Here is a 25,041-nt window from a genome sequence, read left to right on the forward strand (position 1 = left end):
CAGGCACATATGACAGGCAGATGCACAGTCACAAAGCAGTTGGCAACTAGAAGAAATAAGGGAGCTAGAACTGGTCTAGACCTAGGGAATTATAGATGAATATGCTTTAGAGCAGCTCACACAAGTGTGCAGCTATTGAAGTTCTGAAAATACCTGTGAGACATGGAACAGTTCAGACTGTCCAAGCTGGGATTATCTGCAGTTGTGATTTTTGTGTTAGAACTAGTCAGAGCACAAGCCTGACAATTGAAGCATTGGACACAAAAGAGATCCTTTGTTCTTGAAACCATGGGGACAAACTCCCAAAAGACCACAAGTTTTTGGCTTCCTTTAAAAGAAGGGAAGGATCTAAGCAAAACACACTTAAGAATTTGTGTGTTTAAACACACAGAAAGGCACAGCAGAGAGAGTAATTTGCTGTATCCACAAAAATATAATTTTATTTGCATATCCAAATACAGGATATTTATTTAAATGAAAACTGTACACTCACAATTCAAATAACAAGTTCACTTGCCATTTAAAAACAAGTCTTAACACCTGCAACTGCCAATTTTACTCCCCAAGCGTTAGAGAACTTGCAGCTTCTTTCTGTTCTCTATGCAACTGTTTTGCCCTGTTTTTCAGATCCTCTGCTTTAGCATCATTCTTCTCAACACCATCTCCTAGTTTGTACATGCGGCTGGCGTTGGCACAAGCCCACACGTGCCCCAGCTCACAGCCTTTCAATGAGTACTTCAAGGCATGGCTCATGTCCTTGGGGACCCCAGGTGCTCCCTGCAGATATATCACACTCAGGTTGAAGCAGCTGGGAGCAAAATTGCCATCACAGGCTTTTGTGTAATAGTCTCTAGCGACAACAGGGTCAGGCTGATCATTGTTGGCTCTCCCGTCCTGGGCCAGCAGCCCAGCGCTGTGACACGCGTTTGCTGACTTCTTCCCACCTTTCTCACATGACTTCATGAAAGATTTGTAGGCAGCTTTCAAATCTGGGTTGAGTCCACCTGTGAGCCGAGAACCAAAACATTACTGTGAGGACACGTTAAAACAGCTGGGAGCTTTCTGCTTTGCAAGATGCTTCCCACTGGAAATACAGCATCCATCACTTTAGATACTTTAGTCAACATTTAGGACTTCAGAGACATTACTGCTGTCTCAGTGACAAACATTTTGCTAATGTCTTCGACTTAGAAAATTCCCCTCCGCTCACCAGTAATCACAACAGCACTTGCAACCAAAAAATAACCCAGACCCACAAAGCACTCTTTCCACTAGTACATCTGTGGATTTAATATCTTACACTAGGCAAACATTAATTTGCCAGTATGCCTACACCAAAATTGCTACTAGTTTTGAACTACAGAAAAAATATTGTTCCTTACTAGTACTGTTATTTGGAAGATCTCTAATTTAAGTGCTTTCCATTACCATGCCAGCAAATAAATTTTGAACAGACCTGGGGACTACTTAGGTATGCATGTTACTAGTCTGTGAGTTTCTTTCTTTCACTGAGAGTAGTCTGACAAGAAGAAATGTTATGAACTGAACATGCAGCAACACTGAGCGCTGGCTGTACTTACCTGTTAAATGGATGCAATCATATATGTAAAAAAATACATAGTTAACATACAGCTGATATTTCAAAAGGAAGCAATTTTAGGTTTTCCATCCCTCCCAACTTTCATGAGGTGACCGTGAAAGGGGCGGGACAGGTTGCTGCTCCTTCAAGGTCAGATGTGAAGGTGGCCAGGTATCGGAACGGGGAGGTGGTGGCGTCCCCTGCGACCCGAGCGCCAGAACCTTCCTGCCCACCTTTGCCCAGGGCCTGGTAGGCCCCCAGTTTGTAGCAGCTCTCGCTGTGCCCGTGCACCTCGCAGTTGTCCCGCAGCACCCGCGCCGCCGCCACGAAGTCCTTCTTGACGGCGTCCAGGTAATCGGCGAAGCGCTGGCAGCCTGCAAGGCACGGGACAGGGGCTGAGCCTCCCGCCGGCCCCGCGGCGGGGCGGGGGGCGGCGGCGAGGCCTTACCGTCCGGGTCCTTCTCCTTGAAGCACTGGTAGCTGTACTCCACGTGCAGGTTCTCCAGGTACGCCCGCACCTCCTCTTCGTCCGCGAAATTGATGAACCCGGCCATGGCCGCACCGGGTCACGGCGCGATCGCGGCGGCTCCCGGCAGCGCCGAGCGTTCGATTCGGCACCGCCCCCGCGGAGCCGCCTCTTCCGCGCCCGCGCTTCCTATGGCCGCTCCCCTCGTCTCTTCCCCAGCCTCTCCCGGCGCACCTTCTCTTACAGCTCCTTCCTTTGCAGTTTCCCCATGTGCCGCTCAGTCGCACGCCTCCTTCCCGGGGTCACCGGGAACTCTGACGGTTCAGCAGTTTTAAGGGATAACACACTGTTAGAATTTTACTTTCAGAGTTTTGCATCACGGGATGTGTATTCCCGAGGTCTGACTCAGCACAACCCATAAACTGAGACATGACAGGACATTAATTGCGCTTTGCGTTGCCTAGGAGCAGGGCTGCTTTCCCCATTCCTCAGTCTGCTTCCTGCACGCTTTTGTCTGGGTTAACAGCTCAATAATTTCCAAATCCGTTTTAGAACAAGGGTGCTGCTGTGAGAGACTGCTCTCAGCCACCGTTCCTTTCTTTTTATGGGACAGCAAAAGCTCTCACAGGTGCTTTTTGAAGTACTGGAACCTGCCAGGAGCAGTGGGAACACCCAGAGACTGGTAAGCACTTAACACACAACGAGCCCAGGTTCTCCGGTGATCTGAGATTCACAGAATAGTTTTGGTAGGAAGGGACCTTAAATACCATCTCGTTCCACCCACCTTCCACTACAAGAGGTAGCTCAAAGCCCCGTCTGACCTGGCCTTGAACAATTCCAGGGATGGGCACCCACATTATGGATTAATTTAACCCAAATGTGATAACAAAATATTTATGTAAAAATTGCACACTAACCAACTCCAGCAGTTCTGAGCATAAACTGATTTTTCTGTGAGTAAAGTAGGATAGTATAAATCTGCGAGATTAATTGCTTAAAATTAATCTGAGTTTGAGTTAAAATAAATTTCAAAGAATATTTGCAAATGCTTTGTCCCAAATTATTTCAGTAGGATAACACTGTTGAGTTTTTGGGATAAATAAAACTCAGTTAAATCCTGTGCAGAGTCTCCCATAGGAAGAAGCTTTATCCTTTATTAAGGCCTTGACCTAATTGTGATCAGCTAATTGTGACCAATTGTGCCAGTTGGACTGAGAGCAAACTCTGCCTGATGCATAGCTGAAACACCAGTTACAGCTTCTAAAGTATCTCCTTAAAACTTTTCAGACTGTTACAAATTTGGCTTGAAGTTAAAGCACATTTTCCATATGCAGCTGAAGTCATGTTTTCAATATGTATTGACCAAAACCCACTCCCATGTGTGTGAGACTGCAGGAAGAAGATACACATTGCTTGGCCAGTGCTGGCTGGAATCTAAGAATCTGTGAATCTCCATCCTGAATGAACTGCTTTTGTACTAGCAATAACATTCCTCTGGAAATCCAGCATTGAAAACATTGCAGTTTGCACAGTCTCAGTAGAAATTCCTTGAGTTTATTAGTTTAAGTCCTTGAAGAGTCTGCTCTTGCTGGGATTTTGTCTTTGCAGTTTCCAATGCTGATGTTGAGCCTGTGCCAACACAACCATATGGCTGCTCCACCAGAAGTAGAGAGGATTCCTGAGTACAGTGAGGCAGGCCAAGAACAGGCACTGGGAGCAGGGGGTCAGTCTGTCACTGTAAGTTTTCACTGTCTGAGCCCAGTTCCTATCATAAATTTGGCAAACAAGACATCTGGTGATAGGTTGGAGTGAATCAGTGAATTTAAAAGACACTGGAAAAATAGCCTGGAATCTTGCAAAGACATTATGAAGTGGAAGAAACATGTAATGGACTAAGAATAATAGTACAAGCTTCCTTATCTAAGATAATATCTGTGTCCATACGTTGATTCTTCTAAGCAGATTAGGTTTTTAAGTGGTTAAATTAAGAATGTGAAGATTCTTAATTTCTGTGCTTGTCAGATTCTGAGTATGTAATTTATTTTCTCTATGTCAGCAGCCAAATCTAAAGAACTGGAACTGTAACTGACCTTTGTTATGCAGTCCTTAAACTGGTAAAACTGTGTTTCATAGTGTTTATAGAAACTTTTGCCATCTTATAAAGACAGAAACATAAATAATTTTAGCAATTGTTCCTTAATATGTGTCTTGCTGGCTTGCAAACAACAGTTATTCAAAGTTTCTGTATGTAGAATCAGAAGTTCTCTTACACAAATTCTATATTATAATTAATTTTATTTGAATAGGGTATTTATATCACTCTTTACTTTGTATCCTGAAACAAGAAATTACTGCATTCTCTTGACCAACAGTCCATTGTATGTATTGGTTGGGAGAGAAGTTTTCTTCTCTACTACTGTTATCTGAAACTGAAACGACTTTGTACGGAATGGTTTATGCTTACAGCAAATCTCCTCTCCAAAGCAAACGGCAAAACCTATTGTACTGGCGCAGGTTATTATCCATATTACCAGAATAAACCAGTTTGTGCAGGAAACGCTTAAACTGCAGAGGCATGAGAGCACGAAGCGTGAAGCTGACGCCTGTTCATGGCTGTTCATGGGAGGTCCCCTGGGCTGCTGCTCACCTGCTCCAGCCGGGCGAGAGTTCCCAGATCCCGGCTCCACTATCGGAGCAAGCAGGCCGAAGAAAAGGTCCCACACACTCGTAACGAGAGAGGCCGATGCGCTTGGCTATGCAATGGCCCCTTCTCCCCACACTTCGAGCCTCAAAGGCGAGAGCTGAGGTTGCGCTCCCCCGGCACGGCACGAACCTGTGCTGGCGCAGCCCCTTTAAGGGAGGCGGGTTCCCGGCCGGTTGAGGCAACATTCACTTCCAGGTCGGGGGGGGTGGGGGTAAACAGGGGGGAAGGGAAGGAGGGAGGGAAAGGGAGAACAGCGAAAAGGGAAGGAGCCCAGCGACGGAACCGGCTGGCTGGGCGCTCGCTGGCGGCACCCAGCGCCGCGATGGTGAGGGGGCGGCGAGGGGGCGGCGGTGGCGGACGGGGAAGGAAGGAGGCAGGGAGGGAAGGGGAGATGTCCGCCTGCAGCCGCGGGGTGCCGGACCCGGCACAGGTAGAGGAGGTGACCCCGGGGAAGGGGCCGCCATGGTGGCGGCGCGAGCCCGGCTGAGGGGCTCAGGCGGGGCCCCCTCCCCTCCCTCCCTCCCTCCCGCCGGTACCGCGGCCGGGCCGGGGCAGCCCCGCCGTTCGTTGTGTAACCGCGGCGCTGCCGCCCGTTATGTAAAAGGGTGCTCGGAACCCGGCGGACGGCAGAGAGGGAGGCTCGATCCCGGCTCGGTGCGCCCCGGTGTCCCCAGGGCGCCGGGAGGGCGATGACGGCCGGGCCGGCCCGCCGCCCTGACCGGCCCCTCACAGCTCCGTGCGGGGCCGAGCAGCCGCAGCCGCCGGGGCGGAGCGGGGCAGAGCCCCTCGGCCGGGCGGCGTGAGGGCACAGCCCGGCCCAGCCCAGGCGCCCTTGCCTCCTGCGGCTCCTGCCTCCCCCAGCAGCACTTTCCCACTGGGAATTGCTTTGTCCAGGGTCTGTGTGGAGGAAGCCGTGCCAAGGCACGGTGCGTGGGCCTCGCTGAGCTGTTCCAGCGCGGAGCTGCGAAAGGAACAGCCTTTCCCTGCTCCAGACAGGTCGGAGCAGAACATATGGGAGCTGTTTGGATTGCTCCCTCTGCTCCAGACATGAGTGTGCATATTTGCTTTTCAAGGACTAGCAGGAGCTTCCTGGGCAATCTAGTCTCATCCCTTGTCATTAAAAGAGTAATTTCAGTCAATCCCCATAATAAAGTTATGTATCATTGTTATTGAAGTGGGTACATTTTGTAACTGCTCTTCTAATCAGTGAACTAGACTAGAATGTCATTAAGTATATACTCGTGTCTAAATTTATGGCAAAACTTGCAGTTCATTTCTGTGTGCCTTTGTTGCTGCGCTCGCAGTGTGTGCTTCTCGTTAATGGCTTTTTTCCATCTATAGTTTATATTCATTGTGCTGTATTTATTTATAGGTAGCATTTTTATCTCTCACCTTTTGATCTTCTAGACTAAGAAAAGCTGGGTTGATGTCCTATTCCCAATGTGCTTTTCCTCCCCAGAGCATTCTAGCAGCTGTTACCTTTAAATTGAAATGGTGCAGGCATCTCTTAACATAAATAGCCCTGTGAGATCTCCCGAGTGTCTTGAAAGTGGCACCTTCTTTGGCTGCTTCACCCTGGGTTTTTTTGTGGTTCAGCACACCACTGTGGTTCCAATCTTTATAATTTCTAATTGATGAACTCGTATCTGAAGTCTTTGATATTAATCTTGAAATAAGTGGGCTTACTGTGTCATACTAATGGGGCACTATTTAATTTTAGGCTTCTGGTGATCACTGCTGACTTAGTATCAGTAGCAGCTTTAATCAGTATGTTCCCACTTGTGCCAGAATAGTTAATGTTAAATTGGAGTTTTGAGCATAATCCTTCCTTGAGTCTGGCTAATAAATCACCTACTTCTGTTTAATTCCATTTAACTTAGCTTTACGATTATCCTATTTAAATTTTCTTAGTAGCATAAATCATGAAACTGTTTATTTTTGACTGCTTGAGTTGCTATTTCTTAATTGTTTTAAGCATGTTCATTTTAACAAAGTAAGTGAAGTTTTGGGGCTGTGGAGAGGTGGAAAACAGCTGGAAGACATGGTATGCCCAACACCAAAGACTGAGGCTGTAAATTACCTCTTATTTTCTTGTTAATGTTTTGAGAGAAATGACCACAAATTGAAAAGTCCCTAATCCTGTACCCTTCTCATCCTTTGAGACTTCAGAGAGGGAAAAGCAGGTGGGCCTGGCTTACGGGGACTTTGCATGTTTGGGATTTGTCATACTGAGTCTGCAGCTGGTTGTAAAACCTGGCGAGCACATCTTAGACAAGGTTCTGTTAGAGACAAAATTATTTGTCTTCCAGTGTTACATATTGGGTTATTGAGGGGGAAAAAGAACCAGCCAAAACAAAATACTACCGATGGGGGGAAAAAAAAAAGGGATTTTTAATGAGTCTGAGAGATGGAGCCCGTAGGAACTGAATCTGTCAGGCTGGAGTTGGTAGGATCACAAACCCTGTAGTGAGAGAGGCCCACCCAGCACTGGAATATTTTTTTTTTTCCTCTAAGCTAGGTTGTAATGATTGACAGAAAACAGCAGTTATATCTGTTTCTTATTTTTCTTTAAGTAATGTTACATAAGCACAAACTTGCCTGGTGGTAGTTCCCCAAAGGAAGAGGATTTTATTTTGATACTCACACTCAGCCAGTTAATCTGGGTTTATAATATTTGCCTTAAGATTCTCTAACTTATTCCCAGTGCTTAATGTGGCCCCTTAAACTCTTCTTGCTTTTTAACTGCTCTTTGAAATACGTGTTGACTATGTTCTACTGGTATTTAAAGCTGATTAATGGAATTAAAGCTGATTCATGGAATTCTCAAAAGAAACTGTGGAGGATAATGTTCTTTGGGAGAGCCATTCCAACTGCCTTGGCATGAGTTTGAAGCTGAACTGGTAACATCAACTTGAAGCAGGTTTTGCATTTCAGTTCACCACTGTATTGGATTACAGTTAGAGGCCAGTAACCAGGCAGTTTACCCCATCCCCCTGTGCACTTTTGGTTTGCTTTGATTATACTGAGCACTTAAAATTTCTTTTAAAAAAATTAATTTAAATAAGCCTTTAAAAGCCCATCTATATGCAATTATTCTACTTTTTATGCTATTCCATAAGCTAACCAGGTTTTAGATGTGTCACATTACTCTCTAATATGTGTTTTAGTTAATGAAGGCACCCCAGCTTGTATCATGTAATGCATAGTTCTGTGGTTTGGGGAATTAATTTTTATATTTGTGTCCTGGCTACTCAATTAATTTGATGTAATGAAAGAAACTGTGAGGTTAATTGAAGTATCAGATAATTAAGATGACTATGAAAAAGTGAAATAGCATAATGGAAGATCTACTAAAAAACTGCTGGGTGATGTTTATTAAATAAAAAAAAAATATAAAATTTAAATGCTCTGTTATGGTTGACATACATTTATAGTGTCCCATTAGACAGAAAGTGATCTGAAAACAAATGCCAGGTTTGTCTTCAACCTGACATTCAAAAGCAGAGCTAGAGAAAGGAACCACTAAAATTCTGGCCTTGTAAGAGCTTGAATACAACTCTACCTGGGCAGTATTGTCTTGAAGTATAGAGGAGTGAGACAAGGAATGCCTCCAGCTCACATGAAAGGCTTCCAGAGTGCATTTGAACTGTTCTATTTCAATAGTAGACAGTCTAGGAAATGCTTTATAGGATGCTTGTCAGAGGACTTTATAGATGCAGATAAAAACATTTTGCCTGTCTGCCCAGGTTACCTCAGGAGCCTTTGGTAGGGGTGTTTCTTCAGCCTTTTGGCAGCAAGTTGAAGAGATACCACAAATGTCTCCCAGAATGGGAATGAGTGGAGTTAATAAAAATGAACCTGCATTGGTTGCAAGTGTAATTGATCCCTGCTTGTGGTTTTTGTTCCTCAATTGTATAGAGATGCCCTGCATGAACTTCCAGAGGGATTATGTAAAAATTAAACTCATATTTCCAAAGGACAAATTGGCCACTCAGAGGTACTGGTTGAAAAAATAGTTTTCTGAGTCATATGCCAGTGGCCTATCTACAGGGCTAAAAATTCTCATTCAGGTTTGTTCACTGATACATAAAAGTGTTTCAGCTTTTCTGGGAGGCAGGAAGGAACAGTTCCAGGAGGAATGAAGAGAGCCACAATTCTGGTTTTGTCATCTTTGAGCATCAAATTAGAAACACAGGATCTAATGGAGATGTGGATGTCTTTGCTTCAGTGGAAATGATTTTCATACACCTTTGAGTAAAGATTCTGATTTTTGTTTTATTCATCAGCTGTCATAGAAGTTCTGGGTATATGTATTGATTTCAAGTTTGAAAGGAAATTTTTCCATCTCATATAAAAAATGTACTATTTTAAATCTGGCATCATTGCACACTACAAAGAAACAAAAAGAAACAAAAGGCATTCACAATTCCAAATTCTGTCCTTCATTTTCTTATCATCTTAAGATTGGAGGAAGCCAAAATTGCCTTTTCTGGTGTGGGAGCAAGTTGCATCACAAAGTAACTCCTGTTTTTATAACAATACAATGTACTAAAAGAGCTTAAAAGAATAATGAAATTTAATCACTTAGCAAAACTGAGTTAAAGGAATGAAAGTTGCATGTCAAAAGCTGCAGAAAGAGCTTGCTTTTGAGTAATTTGGAGATTTTATTTCCCAAGCCTGTACTTAAATCTTCAGGAACTATTAAACTGCAGTCTCTAATTGTTGTCAATACATGATTCGTTGTCAATACATGATTCATTAAAGATAGACTCCATTCCATTTTTGCCCTAATGTGGTACCTCCCAGTCCTCAAATATGTGCACCTTATTTTAGAAGGCTTATCTCTGTAAACTTATTAATATTTCTTCTCTATAACCTTTTACATATTTCAGTACTCCTGTGATCAACATATTAGGCAAGCAAAGCAACAGAAATTAAATGAGCTAAGGAAGGTGAAATTATCCAGAACTTTCCATATAAAAGGGCAGCTACTATTTTTCCTACAGATGAGATCTGGCAACAGTTGATGCTGTTATTTTCAATATTGTCTGGGGGAGTATGTACCAGTCACTTAGCCTTCTTTTGTGTGGTGCTGGGGATGATTCACAGTGCTAGGAGTCATTCTTTATGTTGGTTAATCTGTGTGGCTGAAAACAGTTGGTTATTATTAGACATGGAATAAAAAAAACCCTTTGAGATTTTCATGTATCAGTGTACAATCTCAAACTCTGGGGAAAAAGATCGAATTTATATTCTGCCTTGTCCTTTATACCCAGACTTGTGCCATAGATGATTTCCAGGTGCAGAGCACCTGAAAAGAGGAAAAGGATTATTATAATAGATGTTTGTTTATTGCTGCAAAAGATTTGGAATTAAGCCAGTTCTTTTTGGGTTTTCTTTTTTGATGTGAAGCTCTAGTTGCCCTTTTCAGTATCAAAAGTTACTCGTATATATGTTTTTATCTGCAGTATCTGCATTTCTTATGTAGCTTGGTAGTAGACTTCTAATATGTATTCGCTTAAATGAAAGATTAAAAGAAATATTTTAAATCCAGAAGTATAATTTGATTTTTAAGTCTTCTTTCAGTCTGTCTTGATTGATTAATTCCCAGCAGACTCCATAAATTAAAATTATTTTTCAGCAATTGCTTTTCTTCCTCTGGGAGCACAAGTATGGTTCAAAGCACAGCAGACACGACTGGATGTGCTTCTGGGGGTGTCTGGGGAAGGAGGCTCCCTTCGGTTTGGCCAGTTGTTTATTGTGTAACCTGACTTTGTGTGGCTCTGAGGGAGACATCTCCTCTTGTAATATTTGCCAGACTAACAAAAAAGACATTATAGAGTAATGGAAGGTTTATAGGAAGAATGAATTGACTGAATCTCCTTTGTTTCATTGTGTTTTGCATATCACAGGAGGAAGCTTCTCCATATTCTTTACTTGATATCTGTTTGAATTTCCTGACTGCCAACCTAGAGAAGTTCTGCACAGAAAGGCAAGATGGAACGTTTTGCTTGCAGGAGCCAGGAATGTTCCCTCAAGAAGTGGCTGATCGACTGCTACAGACCATGGCATTTCATGGTAAAAACAATCATTGTGGATCATAATTCCACTGGAATGTGACATTGCAGTTCTGCTATGTTTTCTAGTAGAATCTGCTGCTGCAGCTGTTAAAACTGTGTTCTGTAATCCCTTAATAGAGAATTTTTGTTAATTTTGCTTTACACAGCTTCAGCTGAGCTTTGCGTTGCCGCATAGATCTAAATAGAAACTTCTTTGTCTTGGTTTATTATTTTAATGTTCCTTTATTTAAACATTCTTCAGTCTTCTTTCAATCACTTCAGAAAAAAAAAAGATTCTACTACTAGCAACAATACCTCTTGAAGAGCATTTAATTGACTTTTTTTTACTGTGTGCCCCTGTGATTAAGTTAGAAAATAACCTTGTGATTCATTAAAACAGTTTCTCATCTCTCAACACTTTTACTGACATGGATTAATTGTTTCAAAGCACTCAGCTTTAGAGTGGTCTAAACACCTTATGGTATTCTTACATTTTATGCTCTGGCTTACTGGTTGCTTTAAGGTTGCTTTTAAGAGGGCTGCTTTAAGCATGATTAAATTAGTGTAATAAAACTTGTTATACTGAAAAAGTAAAGGTATAAATTGTGCTAGAGAAGAGATAAGAGACCCATTCCTTGAGATCCTGGAGACTTTTGTTAAAAAGGAGACATGACACTAGAAATATTACTGTAAACAGATCAAACACCCTATCCTATAGATGCAGCTTTTATTTGGGTACTACTAGGCAAATATTGGTGTTCTGGTTTCCTCAAGTGGTTCTTTTCAGAAGTAATGGGAGGAATGGTCCTATAAAAGACAAGCTTAAAGAAAAAAAAAAGGTAATCTTTAATATACACTACTTTCTGATAAGGAATTATTTAGAATAGTCCCAAGAAATCTGATTCAAGGAAAACTGAATTGCCAGCAACTTATTACTGGTGCTGGCAGTGTTGAAGACACTCCCATACACCAAAATGTCACAAACAGAGAATGCAGGATGGAAAAAATGCGTGGCAGGTAAATACAGTGTGGTTAAGGTAGGCCAGGGAGAGAGCCTCGATCCTTAAATGAAGAGATAAGGAAAAATTAAGAAGTAATTTAGCGATACTTTAAGCAAACTAATTATATTTATTGCTTTTATGTTTTCTGCTCCATACCAGTTGCTTCATCCCATATTTTTGCTTTCACCACAAAAGAGGAAAGTAGTCCCCTTACTGCTTGGTCAGAAATGCCTGAACCATTTTCTCTTTAGAAAAGTCTGCAAATCTTTATATTAATTTGCCTTTGTCACTGAGGCAATTACTAGCCCATGACTTCAATCCAAACTGTAGTGGCAATGTTATTATTCTAATATATTGCATTTTTGCCTCATTTTCTTCGTTAAGTATGTGTGAAGATAGTAGATTAAAAGCTAGGAATTTTGATATTTATAACCCTGTAGGAGCAAAACTAGGACATGTTCTTCCTACTCCTTTTGTGTGGATGCTTGTGCAACTGTACCCTTCACGTGGCTTTTCATAGTTCTTCTGTTGATAAGACACCAAGATTTCATGTTTATATATTCAATGCATTTTTGATAATTCCATGCAGGGAACTCAATGTATTGTTTCAGTTAGGATATTGCCAGAGTCTTGCAAGAAAAGGCTATTTATGCATTCTTTCTACAGAGGAAAAAGATACTAAATTGTTGCTTTTTCTTCTTTCATTGCTGTCTTTTTCTCCTTCCCACCCTTTCCTTGCCCTCCTCTTTCTATTCTTTGAAACATTTCTTAGGTTTCTTTCTCACATTCAACTTGTTTCTGAGCAACACTCCTACCTTCTTCATATAGAACTTAATTAGCTTAATTTAGTATTGATCATACTTATGAATTCAATAAAATGCTTATGATTATGTAGTTAAAGCAAGATGAGACCAGGTCATTGATAGGTGGTGCAATCCTGAGGTTCATGGTATTGTGGCCAGAGGAGAATTGCACTCAGAAATTCTGAAATTCTGTTTTTAGCACACTTCTAACCGGTACAGTGAGAAAAATACAACAAATGAGGGCAGCAGCCTGATTGTTTTTGAATCATATCCATATTTTATTTATTGTGTTCCATTTGCTGAACCAAACAGGTAACATGCATTTACTTCTCCTTATTTATCTGTCCTGTTCTTAAACCTGGATTTTTCCAAACATGACGTCATAATCTTCAAAGCGGAATCTCAAATGTGAGATTTTGGGATCGGTGGCATGATGATCCAAGGCAAACTACTTTGCAATTAATTAATTTTCTCTGCCAACACTTCGGGCTCTTAATGTCAGAGTGGTGGTGTGTAACACTGCAGCCAAGCACTGATGCTGTTTTCCCACAGGGCTTCTGAACGATGGGACCGTGGGCATCTTCCGAGGCAACCAGATGCGCTTGAAGCGCGCCTGTATCCGCAAAGCCAAAATCTCAGCCGTGGCTTTCCGCAAAGCCTTCTGCCATCACAAACTGGTGGAGCTGGATGCCACGGGGGTGAATGCAGATATAACAATCACAGACATTATCAGTGGACTGGGCAGCAATAAGTGGATCCAGCAGAATCTGCAGTGCCTGGTGCTAAACTCACTGACTCTTTCTCTGGAAGATCCGTACGAGAGGTGTTTCAGTCAGCTGTCCGGGCTCCGCGCCTTGAGCATCACCAACGTGCTGTTCTACAATGAGGACTTGGCAGATGTTGCATCACTTCCCAGGTTGGAAAGTCTGGATATATCCAACACCTCTGTCACTGACATAACAGCACTCCTCACCTGCAAAGACCGGCTCAAGTCTTTGACCATGCACCACCTGAAATGCTTGAAAATGACCACAACCCAGATTCTGGATGTTATAAGAGAGCTAAAATACCTGAATCACCTTGATATTTCAGATGACAAACAGTTCACATCGGACATAGCTCTGCGTTTGCTGGAACAGAAAGACATCTTGCCTAACCTTGTGTCTTTGGACATTTCTGGAAGAAAACATGTCACAGATAAAGCTGTACAAGCATTCATTTTGCAGAGGCCCACAATGCAGTTTGTAGGACTGCTAGCTACTGATGCCGGCTACTCAGAGTTCCTAACAGGAGAAGGAAACCTGAAGGTTAAGTGGGGAATTAATTTCACTGAGAAAATACAATGTGCGGGGGAAATAGAGCTAATCATTTGTAACAAATGTATGTGTGTGTTTTAGCAGGAGGCTGTAGGTTCTTTTTTTTCAACTGTTAATTGTAATTACTGGCTTTAGGTGAACCTCCGACTTAATTTTGACACAAACTGCTAAATTTACATCATAGTGTATATATTCATATGCTTGTAAGAGCTGTCTGTTTTCTGTGCCTTTTCAGTGAACCTTAGATCCTGATTTACTGTATTTAAGAGAGCTGAATTTTGTCTGTCTGGTCTGAACTCACTTAGTGGGATAATACCCTCTGGATTCCAGACAGTATCTGGCATAAGTCAGCAGTGTGGAAGGGGTGGAGGTAGAATCTGCATAAGCTTTGAGCAGTTCCTGATTGACACAGCAGATACAATAAGCTGGATAACTCAGCTGTTGTTATGCTCCATCACCACTGCTGTATTTCCTCTTACAATATTTCTACCCATCTTGTAAGGCCTTCTGGTGATGAATACACCACCTAAGAAGCAATAACTTAGGATGAAAGACTTCCTCTTCTTTCAATTACTCAGTTGAAAATCCTCAATTATTTAGCCCCTTAGGATGAGATGATGTTTTCTGAAGTGCATTTATCTTTTACAGCCAGGCAACAAGACATCATTCCTTGTTGTGTAGAATCTGAATGCAGTTTTTGGAGAACGAGCAGGTCAGAATTAATTTAAAAAAAAGGTTTTTAGACATGTCAGGGGTATATCATCATTGACGCTGGGTTTTCTTTTCTCCTGTGTCTTGAGGATGATGGAAGCTGCAGAAGGAATGAGGAAGAGAGCCTAATGTGTCCATAGTTTAGTCTGTCTTCTGTGCAAGTTTAGTTTTCCACTTCAGTTTTAAAATTGAGGATGCTCTTGTTATAGGCAAATGGAGTAACACAGCTACACAGTTTTGTAGTTTTTTTCCCTCTGAAACATTTGACAGTTGTTAGGGGCCAGGTCTCTTGAGTACTTAGTTGTCACAGCTGATAGTGAAGTGTCTGAATGTTGAAATGTGTAGTTGGAGAAAGCAAGTTCCCCTTTGGTGTGATGATATCCAGCATCAGGAGGTTATACCTCATGTTTGGTATAAAACAATGCAATGTAATCCTTGCTATTTAGAATATTTGCTTCATAGAACTGCCTGTGCCATGAAAAGACAGGAAGGAAGAAAGTTCTAGTAATGTGAGAGTCACAATGGGCTTGTGGCATTGTGGTTAGCAAAATGCAGTTTGCTTTTTTTTTTGTTTTGGTTTTTTTTTTTTTTTAGGCATAGTTGTCAAGAAGTGACTGTAGGCTATGATTGGTTTTTTTGGTGACCTAAATTCATTAGTAACTCTACTGAAATATTCAACTGCTTAGTCTAGCTACTGCTAAAGAATAAACAAGACACAGAACTCATGGAAACAGCAGAGCTAAAATATTACTGTCTTTACAGCAGCCCTGTGAAATTTGATTATGAAGACTAGGCAGATATTGTTGAGAATATGAAACCAAGTGGAAATTTTTCATGTAGGATACAATTGGCTGTACAACATGCCAGTAAACAGGGTTGCCCTGTTCTAATCAGTAGAGAATATAAAACAAAATCCAAGATGCTATCAGTTCTCTCAAGGCTGTTATATATTCCTGATCTCAGAAGTTTCAAAAAGTATACAATATATGTGTACAATATAGGCATACACAGGATGCACGGAATGTGACACTATCTATTAATATTTTGCCTTTTTTGTATGTGCCATTTTAAGTAGAAGAAGTTCTGCATGCTGCCCTAAGAATTTTTAAAAACAGTGATTGCAGCAATGATTCATTAAATAGTAGGACTGAGGAACAAACCATTTTCAGTTATACAACTTACAGTTATAAACAGGGAAAATATCATTAAATGGAAACTACAGCAGGCTGGCAATCTTTTTGCTTACTGAAGGACTCGGTCAAATCACTGCCTTTGAAAATGCAGCTTTGCATTTTTTGAGAATGAAACTTTGAAAGTAAAATGTATCTTGAACTAAAGATTGTTTCTGTGTTCACAGGTGTCAGGAGAAGCAAATGAAACTCAGATTTCAGAAGCACTGAAGCGTTACAGTGAGCGGGCCTTCTTTGTGAGAGAAGCACTCTTTCATTTATTCAGCCTGACACATGTAATGGAAAAAACTAAGCCTGAAATTTTAAAGGTAAAATAATAGTTTTGATAGTTCTCATGTGTTCTTCCTATGCTCATCCCCAAAACCTGGGTATAAATATTCTATAAGCTTTTACCTTTTTTGTTGTGTTTTTTAAGACTAAAATCATAATGTTAAATAAAAATAAAGAACTATTTAAACAAGAGTGGTGTAGAAGATGCCCTGTAGTGTTTTCTGTTAGGTAAAACATAACATAAATTATCTAAATTTAGTAGCATGCAAATTCATTTTTTTCATGTAACTTTGAATATGATATTAAATTTTCTTCAGATGCTGAAGTCTGTCATAAGATCATATCTGTTTGGGTTCTAATGAAAGGTCTGTGTACTCTTATTCACCAGATACAGCAGTGCCTTCTGCTGATGCTTACAAAACAGTAATAGTAAGGAAAGAACTCAGTGACAGTTTCTCTACTGTCACCCTCCAGTATGGTAATGGGTGAATGGATATTTTTAGTGTTCTGTATGGGGCTGTAACCTGGAGCCCAGAAACTTCCTTAGAAATCCATTCTAGGCATTGTCTTTCCATGTCTAGAACACCAGAGATGGTTTAAGTTTTGTATGGATCCTAAAAAGAGGCACCACTAGGACACGTTTTTTTTTGTTATCCTCTTTGGCGTTCAACAAGTGGCCTTAAATTTGCTGGCATCGGTATCAAAAAGACTTTGCCAGTCAATTATCAACAAGAAAAATATTAGGTGTTTATTAGGCGAGATCACAATCAGCATTCAGGAAGAAGCTGCAAAAAAAATCTGTCCTGACCTAGCAGCTCAGGATGTGATTCAAGATGGCTCATCACCAAACAACAAGGTGCTGCACCTTTATCATTGCCCTGCAGAAACTGTCCTGCTTCATTCACCTCTGAAAGGGTTTCTGATTTTATCCCAGCCTGCCTCTTTCTAGGAATGTCTTGCAATCTATGCAGCCTCTTCTTTGAGAGGTTGCTACAAGCTGTGCAAAAGGACTTGGAGCAGTGGAAGTTGCCAGCTTTGAATCACTGAGCAGAAGGAAATGTTATTCCTTGAGGATTAAAATCACTCCAGATGGATTTTTCACTCAAGTACAAGGGAGGCAGAAATTGGGTGCTGTGAGTCACTGTTGTGGCCTCGATCAGGAGGCAGATTGTTCTTGGGGTCTGTGTGCAAAAGTGTGAGCAGCTAACGTGGGCCAAACTGTTGTGCTGCAGCTGGTGGTGATCGGGATGAGGAACCACCCCCTGAACCTGCCCGTGCAGCTGGCGGCGAGCGCCTGCGTCTTCAACCTCACCAAGCAGGACCTGGCGGCCGGGATGCCCGTGCGCCTCCTGGCAGACGTCACTCACCTGCTCCTCAAGGCCATGGAGCACTTCCCAAACCATCAGCAGGTACAAGGCAAAATTTCTCTGCTTTCTGTGCCCTTCTCTGTCCTGTGGGTCATAACAAATGGTTTCTTCACATCCCAGGACCTCATGGAAGTACGTTCACAGTAAGAAAGTGTTCTAAAATTTGTGTGTTTCTAATGAAGCAATTATTTTTCATTTCTCACAGCTGCAAAAGAATTGCCTTCTTTCACTATGCAGTGACAGAATCCTTCAGGATGTCCCATTTAACAGGCAAGTTTTAGATGTCAGTTGAAATGAGTTGTAGCATTGTAGAATATTTTTCTTCAGAAGCTTTTTTGCTGGCCCCAGTTTTGCTTAGTTTAAATCATTCCAGTGTGCTGAAGTTATCTGTCCTATATTGTTTTAGGCCTGTTGACCCAAATATATACCACTGAGTATAGGTCTGAAAAAAAATCCTTTGCTATGCAGGGTTCACCTGGATGTGTCTATCCTTAATTCCATGTAACGAAAATCAGCATTTCTCTGGGGTTGCTTTTTGCAGCCATTTTTTACTCAAATGTTTTGTCCAAATACTTTAAAGTCTGATGGTCTGGTGTTTCAGGAGGTTGTGTCAAATGTTTCTTCCTTCTTTGGGAGCAATCCCTGTGCATTTTGATACATAATTAGAAGTAAGAGACCCTAAGACAGCAGCTTAAAGCTGACAGAGGCTCTTAAAATGCCTGCAATTTCACTGTGTCTTTCTATTTTGTGTGGTATGAAGCATACTTCTGTTGTTCATGTACATGTTTCTTTTATTAAGACTTACAAGACTTAACGAAAATTGATTTTATTTTTAACTTCCAGGTTTGAAGCAGCCAAACTTGTTATGCAGTGGCTGTGTAATCATGAAGATCAAAACATGCAAAGGATGGCTGTAGCCATAATTTCCATTCTTGCTGCAAAGGTATGGAATTAAGCTTCAACATGATAGGATAACTTTTCTAAAGTCTAAAAAAAAATGTTCATCTGCTTTTGTTTGTTTCCAGCTTTCAACAGAGCAAACAGCTCAACTTGGTGCAGAACTCTTCATTGTTAGGGTAAGTCAGATGCCTTCCTGCCATCCCATCCTCTCCAGCAGTTCATACTAACAGTATTCCTGATGATAAAAAGTAAACACAAGGAGATAAAATTCTAAGAACGTATTAACATGTATTCATGTGAAAATTGGTTAGAAGGTAAGCCAAAGTGCAAAAACTTAACACAGTTAATGCAAAGTAAAGCAGAAAGACATATCTTGATGTAAAAATCATTGTTTAAGGTGAAAGATGCTCAAAATGAGAATATTTGAAGTAAATATTGCTTTAAAGGTTCTGAGTTCTGTGGATGGCTTTGTACCATCTGTAATAGCCCTACCCATGTAATTACTGTGGAAGAAAAGGAATTCCTTTAGCAGGCACCCATGTTCAGAGGGGAGTTAAAAAGTTTAATATCTGGTTTATTTTGTATAGTTTGACTCTAAATATGTATATCTGCATATAAATTACAGCTATGCATTGCCAGTTAGTGTAGATAAAAGCAGAGGAGTTAATACATATACTGATATTTTGATGTTTGTTTTATTCCCCCAGCAACTTCTACAAATAGTTAAACAGAAAACAAATCAGAATCTTGTAGATACCACCCTCAAGTTCACATTGAGTGCACTTTGGAACCTCACAGATGAATCTCCAACAACGTGTCGGCACTTTATTGAAAACCAAGGGCTAGAACTTTTCATGAGAGTCTTAGAGGTGAGGAAGGGGGGCTTGGTGGTGGATTACCAACACAGGTTTATAATTAAAGCTGTTTCAATAATAAGCATAACTGCTTACCTTTTGTTTATTTCTTTTATCCACAGTCTTTTCCATCTGAATCATCCATCCAACAGAAAGTTCTTGGACTTTTGGTGAGATGAAGAAGGAAAAAAAGTCTGAAATACATACTTTAAAAATTTTACTTTGGAAGGGGTTTTTTTTACCCTGTCTTAATCTGAAAAAATATTTTTTCATGTCGTAATATTTTTTAGGTTCTTCTTTAATCCTTACAGTCTATATTATTCACAATTGGCATGTTTTTGGACTGTTCCATGTTTTTTCAAAAATTATATTGGAATTGATGCTAACAATAAATGAAAAGATCTTTTAAGACAGGAGAGTGAGGCTTCACATGAGTCCAAATGTAAAAAGTAGGTTAACAGTCAGTGGAATACAGAATTTTCCTCTGCCGTAAGTTTTTTTTTTTAAATTGGGCTCAAGAATGTTAAAAATAACCTTTGATTTAGTGTAATCTACATGTTAATGGCATAAAATCACTTATAAGAAAACCTCTTTGTTTTGAAGCAAATTCCTGCATAAACAGGAAAAGTTTCGTAGAGCAAAAGTAGTATTTTGGTATGTGGTGGTCACCTGGATGTACAGAGGTCTCATCTGTGTCTACTCACACAATGTAGTTCAAGTTTATGTTTATCTCCCTCATATCATCTTTCTGTTGACATTTTCTCTTTTTGTTTTTATTATTTATTTCCCCGTTCCAGAATAACATAGCTGAAGTTAAAGAACTCCATTCTGAATTAATGTGGAAGGACTTTATAGACCACATCAGTAAATTGTTGCACAGTGTGGAGGTGGAAGTCAGCTACTTTGCAGCAGGGATTATTGCTCATCTGATATCTCGAGGAGAGCAAGCCTGGACCTTAAGTCGTAGCCAGAGGACATCTCTCCTTGAACAGCTGGTACAGAAATGATGGTGAATTTTATCACAATCTTTTCTACTTTTTTTCAGTGTTTGTATTTAACAGTCAGTGTTCTTGGTTCTGTATTTTACAGCATGCTGCCATTTTGAATTGGCCAACCCCAGATTGTGAGATGGTGGCTTACAGGTAATTATTGTTTTATCTTGTGATCAGGAGTTTGGAAAAGACAAAAAAAAAAAAAGGCTTACCACATATCTACTATATCTGATATTTGCAGGTAGTTGATTTAAGTGAGTTTTAGATGCAGCAGACCGGCCTCGATGTTTATCAGTGTCTCCTGTAGTTAACATAGGGCTGAGTGAGCAGACATATGACCTCTGAAGTAATAGTATCTAGTTCTAAAGCAAGTAACTGCTTCTCTCCTCTCCTTTTTTTTAAATAGGTCTTTCAATCCATTTTTTCCACTACTTGGCTGTTTCATGACACCTGGTGTCCAGCTATGGGCAGTGTGGGCCATGCAGCATGTCTGCAGCAAAAATCGTATGTATTGAGAGAATATTACGCTTGCAATTCTTATTTTTTGGTATGTTATTCACTAACATGAAGTGGGAAAAATAAGAAATTCTGGGGTATTCACTCCTAATCCTCTGGAGAAACTACATTTGGGGCTTGACTAAATGGGGCAGAAAAAGAGAGTAGTAAAAGTTTCTTACATTTCTTCTATTAACTGAAATTTTATTGTTGGATGCCAAATATTATGTCCAAAATGTGGATTTGTTAAGATTTAATAACACTTTTTACTTGCACATGTGTTTTTATTCAAATAAAATATGCAAATATTAATGCTGGGCAGCAAATTCCTTTTAAATGAAGAGCAATGACCATGGCAGGTAGCAGTGTCTTACTATGGGAACAGAAGCTATAGTTAATCCTCATCTCTAATTGCCTTTTTGCAGTGACCTGCTGTGACATAAATGTCACTTTCTTAATCTCTTTTTCCCATCTGCAAAGTGAGAAGTAGAATGATTTGAGAGCATTTATTTAATGTGATGCACAAATGCTGGGAAAAGGAAGTAAATCCCCCAACCATACCTAAATGTGGGAGGGGACAAACCTTCCTGGCTTTCAATGCCTTTTTATTTTTTTTTTTTTTTACAGAAATTTTTAGCATGAATGTATCTATATAAAGCAGATTTCTTCTGAAGTATTTAAAGTGTTTTCTCTGCCAGTGTTTAATCTCCTTGATGGCAGCATAACTAGGCTTTTTTATCCCTGTCCCATAAATCACTGTTTCTGCTGTGATAAGGCATCTATTCAGGACCACCCAGTAACATGACATAATATATAACTGCACACAGAATACTGTTTTCATGCCCTTCACAGACCTCATAAATCTAATGAGCCACTGTTCCCGGGGTACTGTCCAGAAATCTGTGAGGCTTTTCATGTTGAAGTCAGACTGTTCTGACAGAATTGTTTTACTAGTCAGATCTGGATAACAGATTTTAAATTGGGCCCTGTAATTTCTCTTTGTGCCTCAGTCCTGTTAAGTTTGTGTTGTCCTATTTGTTCTGTTTATTTTTGGTATTTTGTCTGCCCTCACCTCTGAGGTTTGTATTGGCCTACTCCTAATTTGAGACCAGGGTGGAATTCTTCTAGTTCTGATGGTAGTTGATGGCAGAAGCTTCTGGACAAAGTTGCAGAGGTAGCAAATGTAATAACCTACTCTGGGGGAAAATGTGTTTAAATCTGAAATACAAAGATGTATTTGGGAGGAAAATCTTCAGCTTTTGGTGCTTGGTACCAAGAAAGCTTTTGGTAGTCCTGGAGAGGAGATGGGTTTTTTGACCCCCTGTTATAGATGACAGTGGTCTAAAGTAGTCTGACAGTAATTAGTTTAAAATTTTATGTATATTTTTTTCTTCTGCTGCTGTTTGTCTATGTCACAGTCACCTCAGTGAGGTAACCTAACTAAAATATTAGTAAATTACTGCAGTAAATGTGATCCCCAGTAAAATGCTCAACATCAGCATTAAGACAAGTCTGGTGTTGCATCATTGAGATGAATGGTGAAATTGGGCCCATCTGAGGTAATGCCCTGTGGATTGCATTACAGTCATCCTGACCTTTCCATAACAACTTCTGGAGCTTGAACATTACATTCACCCCACAGCTCTTTTTATAGCTGTTCCCTGCTCTTAATAATGCTGCAGCTGATGGGGGTGTGATTTCAACTTACTGAATTCCAGAATGTAAGTGGAAAAAAGCCCTGTAAAGGCATTTGTAGCAACTTATATTGATGGTGGCCTCTCATTAGTTATATTTGGCAAACTGTTGGAAGAAACTAGTTTGTATTCACTCTCCAAGCCTGGACAAATTACGTGGTAGATCTGATACCGTTTTTTGGTGACTGTTCTGTACTGAGGTTTTTGGGAAAGGGGCTATTATTACCTGGATACTCATAGACATTGTAGTACTTTTGATTCCCATTTCTTCTGGTTTAAATGCTGGAAGAGGTGTTGGGGGAAGAGAGAATACTGGGCATATTACAGGGCACTTTCCAGTCAGCTGAGACAGACTGGTAAGACACCTGATTACAGCTAGAGTCCTGTCCAGATAACTCTGTTGTGTTGTCACTTGTTAAAGTACTCATGCACTTCTGTGGACACTTTAGGGAGTGTCTTAAGTACTGCCTGGAGACAAAAGTGGATTTGCATCAGTGTTTACAGTATCTGCTACCTTTACCCTAGATAATTCTGTTTTTAATTCCCTTTTTATAATCCTATTATAGCCGCCAGATACTGCAGTATGTTAATTGAAGAAGGTGGTTTGCAGCATTTATACAACATCAAGGAAAATGTCCATACTGATCCCCATGTCCAAAGGATTGCTGTTGCCATCCTGGATAGTTTAGAAAAACACATTATGCGCCATGGGAGACCACCACCATGTAGAAAACAGCAACAAACCAAACCAAACTGAAAGCTGCAGGTAGAGGAGTGTAAAGTATTGTCTCTGTAATAATCCTCTCTGATATGTGTGTAGTTGGAGTAACTTACAATATACTGGTCACCATTAAAGTGATTTGCTGGTAACTGTGGTACCCAAACCATGTGTGGTAACCTTGCTGAATGTCACCTTTAATGGCAACCTCGTACACAACTTGTAAAGGGTCACAGCTTGAGCTGGTCATGCCTGTAGGGTAAGTGCTGGCTACCAGGAGATAGGACTTGTACAGATCAACATGCACAGCTGCAAAGAAGACTTCAAGGAGTACCTTGTTTTGTGACTTCTGGGAGAAAAGGCTGTTCCATCCTTGTGTTTGCTGTTCCTAACATTATTCACCAGTTTGACTAGAACTGTGTGTGGTTGTGTGATCAACACTTACAGACTAAAACAAAAGTCCAGGCATGCAGGTGACAGAGAGACTTGTAACTAAGGCAACCAAAATGTCCATTGTCACTTAACCCTTCTGGGCACAAATGGGGTCTTCAGCTTCCTTTTCGTTTTGCCTGCAAGACATGTTCTTTTGTTTTCCTTACTGCTGGATGATGTCTTTTTACAGTCCATTTCTCCAGAGTCCTCTCTGTTCCTGTCAAGGTGGGGACCAGCATCACATTCAGGGAAAGGGGAAACCCACTGAAGTAAAGCAGTAGAAACAGAACTAAAATGAGACAGTACTAAAAGATGTTTGAGAATTTAAATTTTATAACGAGAATGGGGTTTTGTTGTTGTGTGACTACTTTTGGTTGTGTGAGGTATCTTTGTTTTTAGAATACTGAGGGGGATAGGAGAAGGCTCATTAGAGCAAAATAAATGACATGATTTCATCGTGGAGGGGGTTGCATGTATTCATAGAAGGCTGGGATATTTGGTCACCTTATTTATAAGAGACTAATGATTGCTTTCATTTTCTGTAAATATTCTGTCAGTATTGTGCAGTGAATTATATTTCCAAGCCATCACAGTGAATGCAAAACACCACCCAGTGTTCTGTGTAAGCCCTGTGTCAATTGCATTGTTTTGTGGAGTGTGAAATTTCACATAAAGATGCTAATTGTAACAACTTATTTCTTTCTTGGTTACCTTTGGGTTTCAAACCATGTGTTGAATGAAACATATTGCACAGTGTACAGATGCCTGATACAATGCAAATGATGGAAGCAAACTGCATGTCCATTCAAATTCAATTTAATTTCAGGTGTTGATTTTGTTTATCTGCTTCGTCTCCATATTTCCATGGCAACTGATTAATATTCAGTGACTCTTCTGTAAATATTGGGTAACTGAATTTAAAAGGAAAACCTATGTTTGGTAGCTTACTAGCAGAAATGGCTTCTTCACGATGGTCATATTTTACTATTCTTAAGTCCTTGCCCTCCCAACTCCCATCCTTCACATAAAAACACCACCTCTAATCTTCAATAACCTAATTAATGTGTATTTCAGCAACTTCAAAAGGTACTGATCCAGTCATTTAATCAGTGTTGTGTAATTGTTTTTTGTACAAGAGTGTAATTTGGCTGGCATCATTTTCATCTGTGGAACTGGTTGTATAAAGTTTTTCAATTCCAACAGAAATTCAGCTGGCTGTAGCTTTGATTTATGAAGGTGGTTTAAAAATTAAAAACAGCCTACAGGCTTTTACCCACCACCCTTCTAAGATGTCTGCTATGGAATTTCCTTTACACGAAATGGAACACAAAACTTGTCAAAGTTGGTGTCAATAGAATGAATTTAAATCAATTGCTACAAGATTTTAAAATAAAGATGATAACTCTCCTTAGAGTGCTGTTTTTTCCTAATAACAGGAGAATTTGCTGAAGCAACTTAACTGAAAAAAAAAATCTACTCCATGCAGCACA

General features: G+C 40.5%; 2 protein-coding genes across 3 annotated transcripts; one reads left to right on the top strand and one right to left on the bottom strand.

Moving 5' to 3' along the window:
* Positions 1 to 491: 491 nt before the first annotated feature.
* On the bottom strand, positions 492 to 4,710 carry LOC134046797 (cytochrome c oxidase assembly factor 7). Its single transcript, XM_062497567.1, has 4 exons — positions 4,693 to 4,710; positions 2,028 to 2,359; positions 1,813 to 1,953; positions 492 to 1,004 (listed from the first exon to the last, which is right to left on the bottom strand). The coding sequence occupies exons 2-4, from the start codon at positions 2,131 to 2,133 to the stop codon at positions 556 to 558; spliced, it is 696 nt and encodes a 231-aa protein (XP_062353551.1). The 5' UTR covers positions 2,134 to 2,359; positions 4,693 to 4,710; the 3' UTR covers positions 492 to 555.
* A 338-nt stretch (positions 4,711 to 5,048) lies between these two features.
* Positions 5,049 to 24,892, top strand: LOC134046781 (protein zyg-11 homolog B). 2 transcript variants are annotated; one of them, XM_062497537.1, is made up of 14 exons: positions 5,049 to 5,074; positions 10,662 to 10,827; positions 13,165 to 13,919; positions 15,997 to 16,137; positions 17,332 to 17,508; positions 17,672 to 17,736; positions 18,310 to 18,409; positions 18,492 to 18,542; positions 19,074 to 19,235; positions 19,343 to 19,390; positions 20,018 to 20,215; positions 20,310 to 20,362; positions 20,619 to 20,716; positions 22,968 to 24,892. In XM_062497537.1, the coding sequence occupies exons 1-14, from the start codon at positions 5,072 to 5,074 to the stop codon at positions 23,156 to 23,158; spliced, it is 2,208 nt and encodes a 735-aa protein (XP_062353521.1). In that variant the 5' UTR covers positions 5,049 to 5,071; the 3' UTR covers positions 23,159 to 24,892. The 2 variants fall into 2 exon arrangements, with proteins under 2 accessions (XP_062353521.1, XP_062353522.1); XM_062497538.1 differs by lacking the exons at positions 5,049 to 5,074; positions 10,662 to 10,827; positions 13,165 to 13,919 and adding an exon at positions 14,555 to 14,640.
* Positions 24,893 to 25,041: the final 149 nt, after the last annotated feature.

The sequence above is a fragment of the Cinclus cinclus genome, chromosome 8, assembly GCF_963662255.1.
Source record: "Cinclus cinclus chromosome 8, bCinCin1.1, whole genome shotgun sequence".
In the NCBI taxonomy this organism is placed as follows: domain Eukaryota; kingdom Metazoa; phylum Chordata; class Aves; order Passeriformes; family Cinclidae; genus Cinclus; species Cinclus cinclus.

What these genes read in the sequence shown, in the direction of transcription:
- LOC134046797 (XM_062497567.1), bottom strand. Translation starts at nt 2,133, where the DNA reads ATGGCCGGGTTCATCAATTTCGCGGACGAAGAGGAGGTGCGGGCGTAC. An exon ending in CAAGGAGAAGGACCCGGACG is followed by an intron (nt 1,954 to 2,027) that starts GTAAGGCCTCGC and finishes CGTGCCTTGCAG; the next exon opens with GCTGCCAGCGCTTCGCCGAT. An exon ending in CTACCAGGCCCTGGGCAAAG is followed by an intron (nt 1,005 to 1,812) that starts GTGGGCAGGAAG and finishes CTCGGCTCACAG; the next exon opens with GTGGACTCAACCCAGATTTG.
- LOC134046781 (XM_062497537.1), top strand. An exon ending in ACAGACCATGGCATTTCATG is followed by an intron (nt 10,828 to 13,164) that starts GTAAAAACAATC and finishes GTTTTCCCACAG; the next exon opens with GGCTTCTGAACGATGGGACC. An exon ending in GCATGTCTGCAGCAAAAATC is followed by an intron (nt 20,717 to 22,967) that starts GTATGTATTGAG and finishes ATCCTATTATAG; the next exon opens with CCGCCAGATACTGCAGTATG.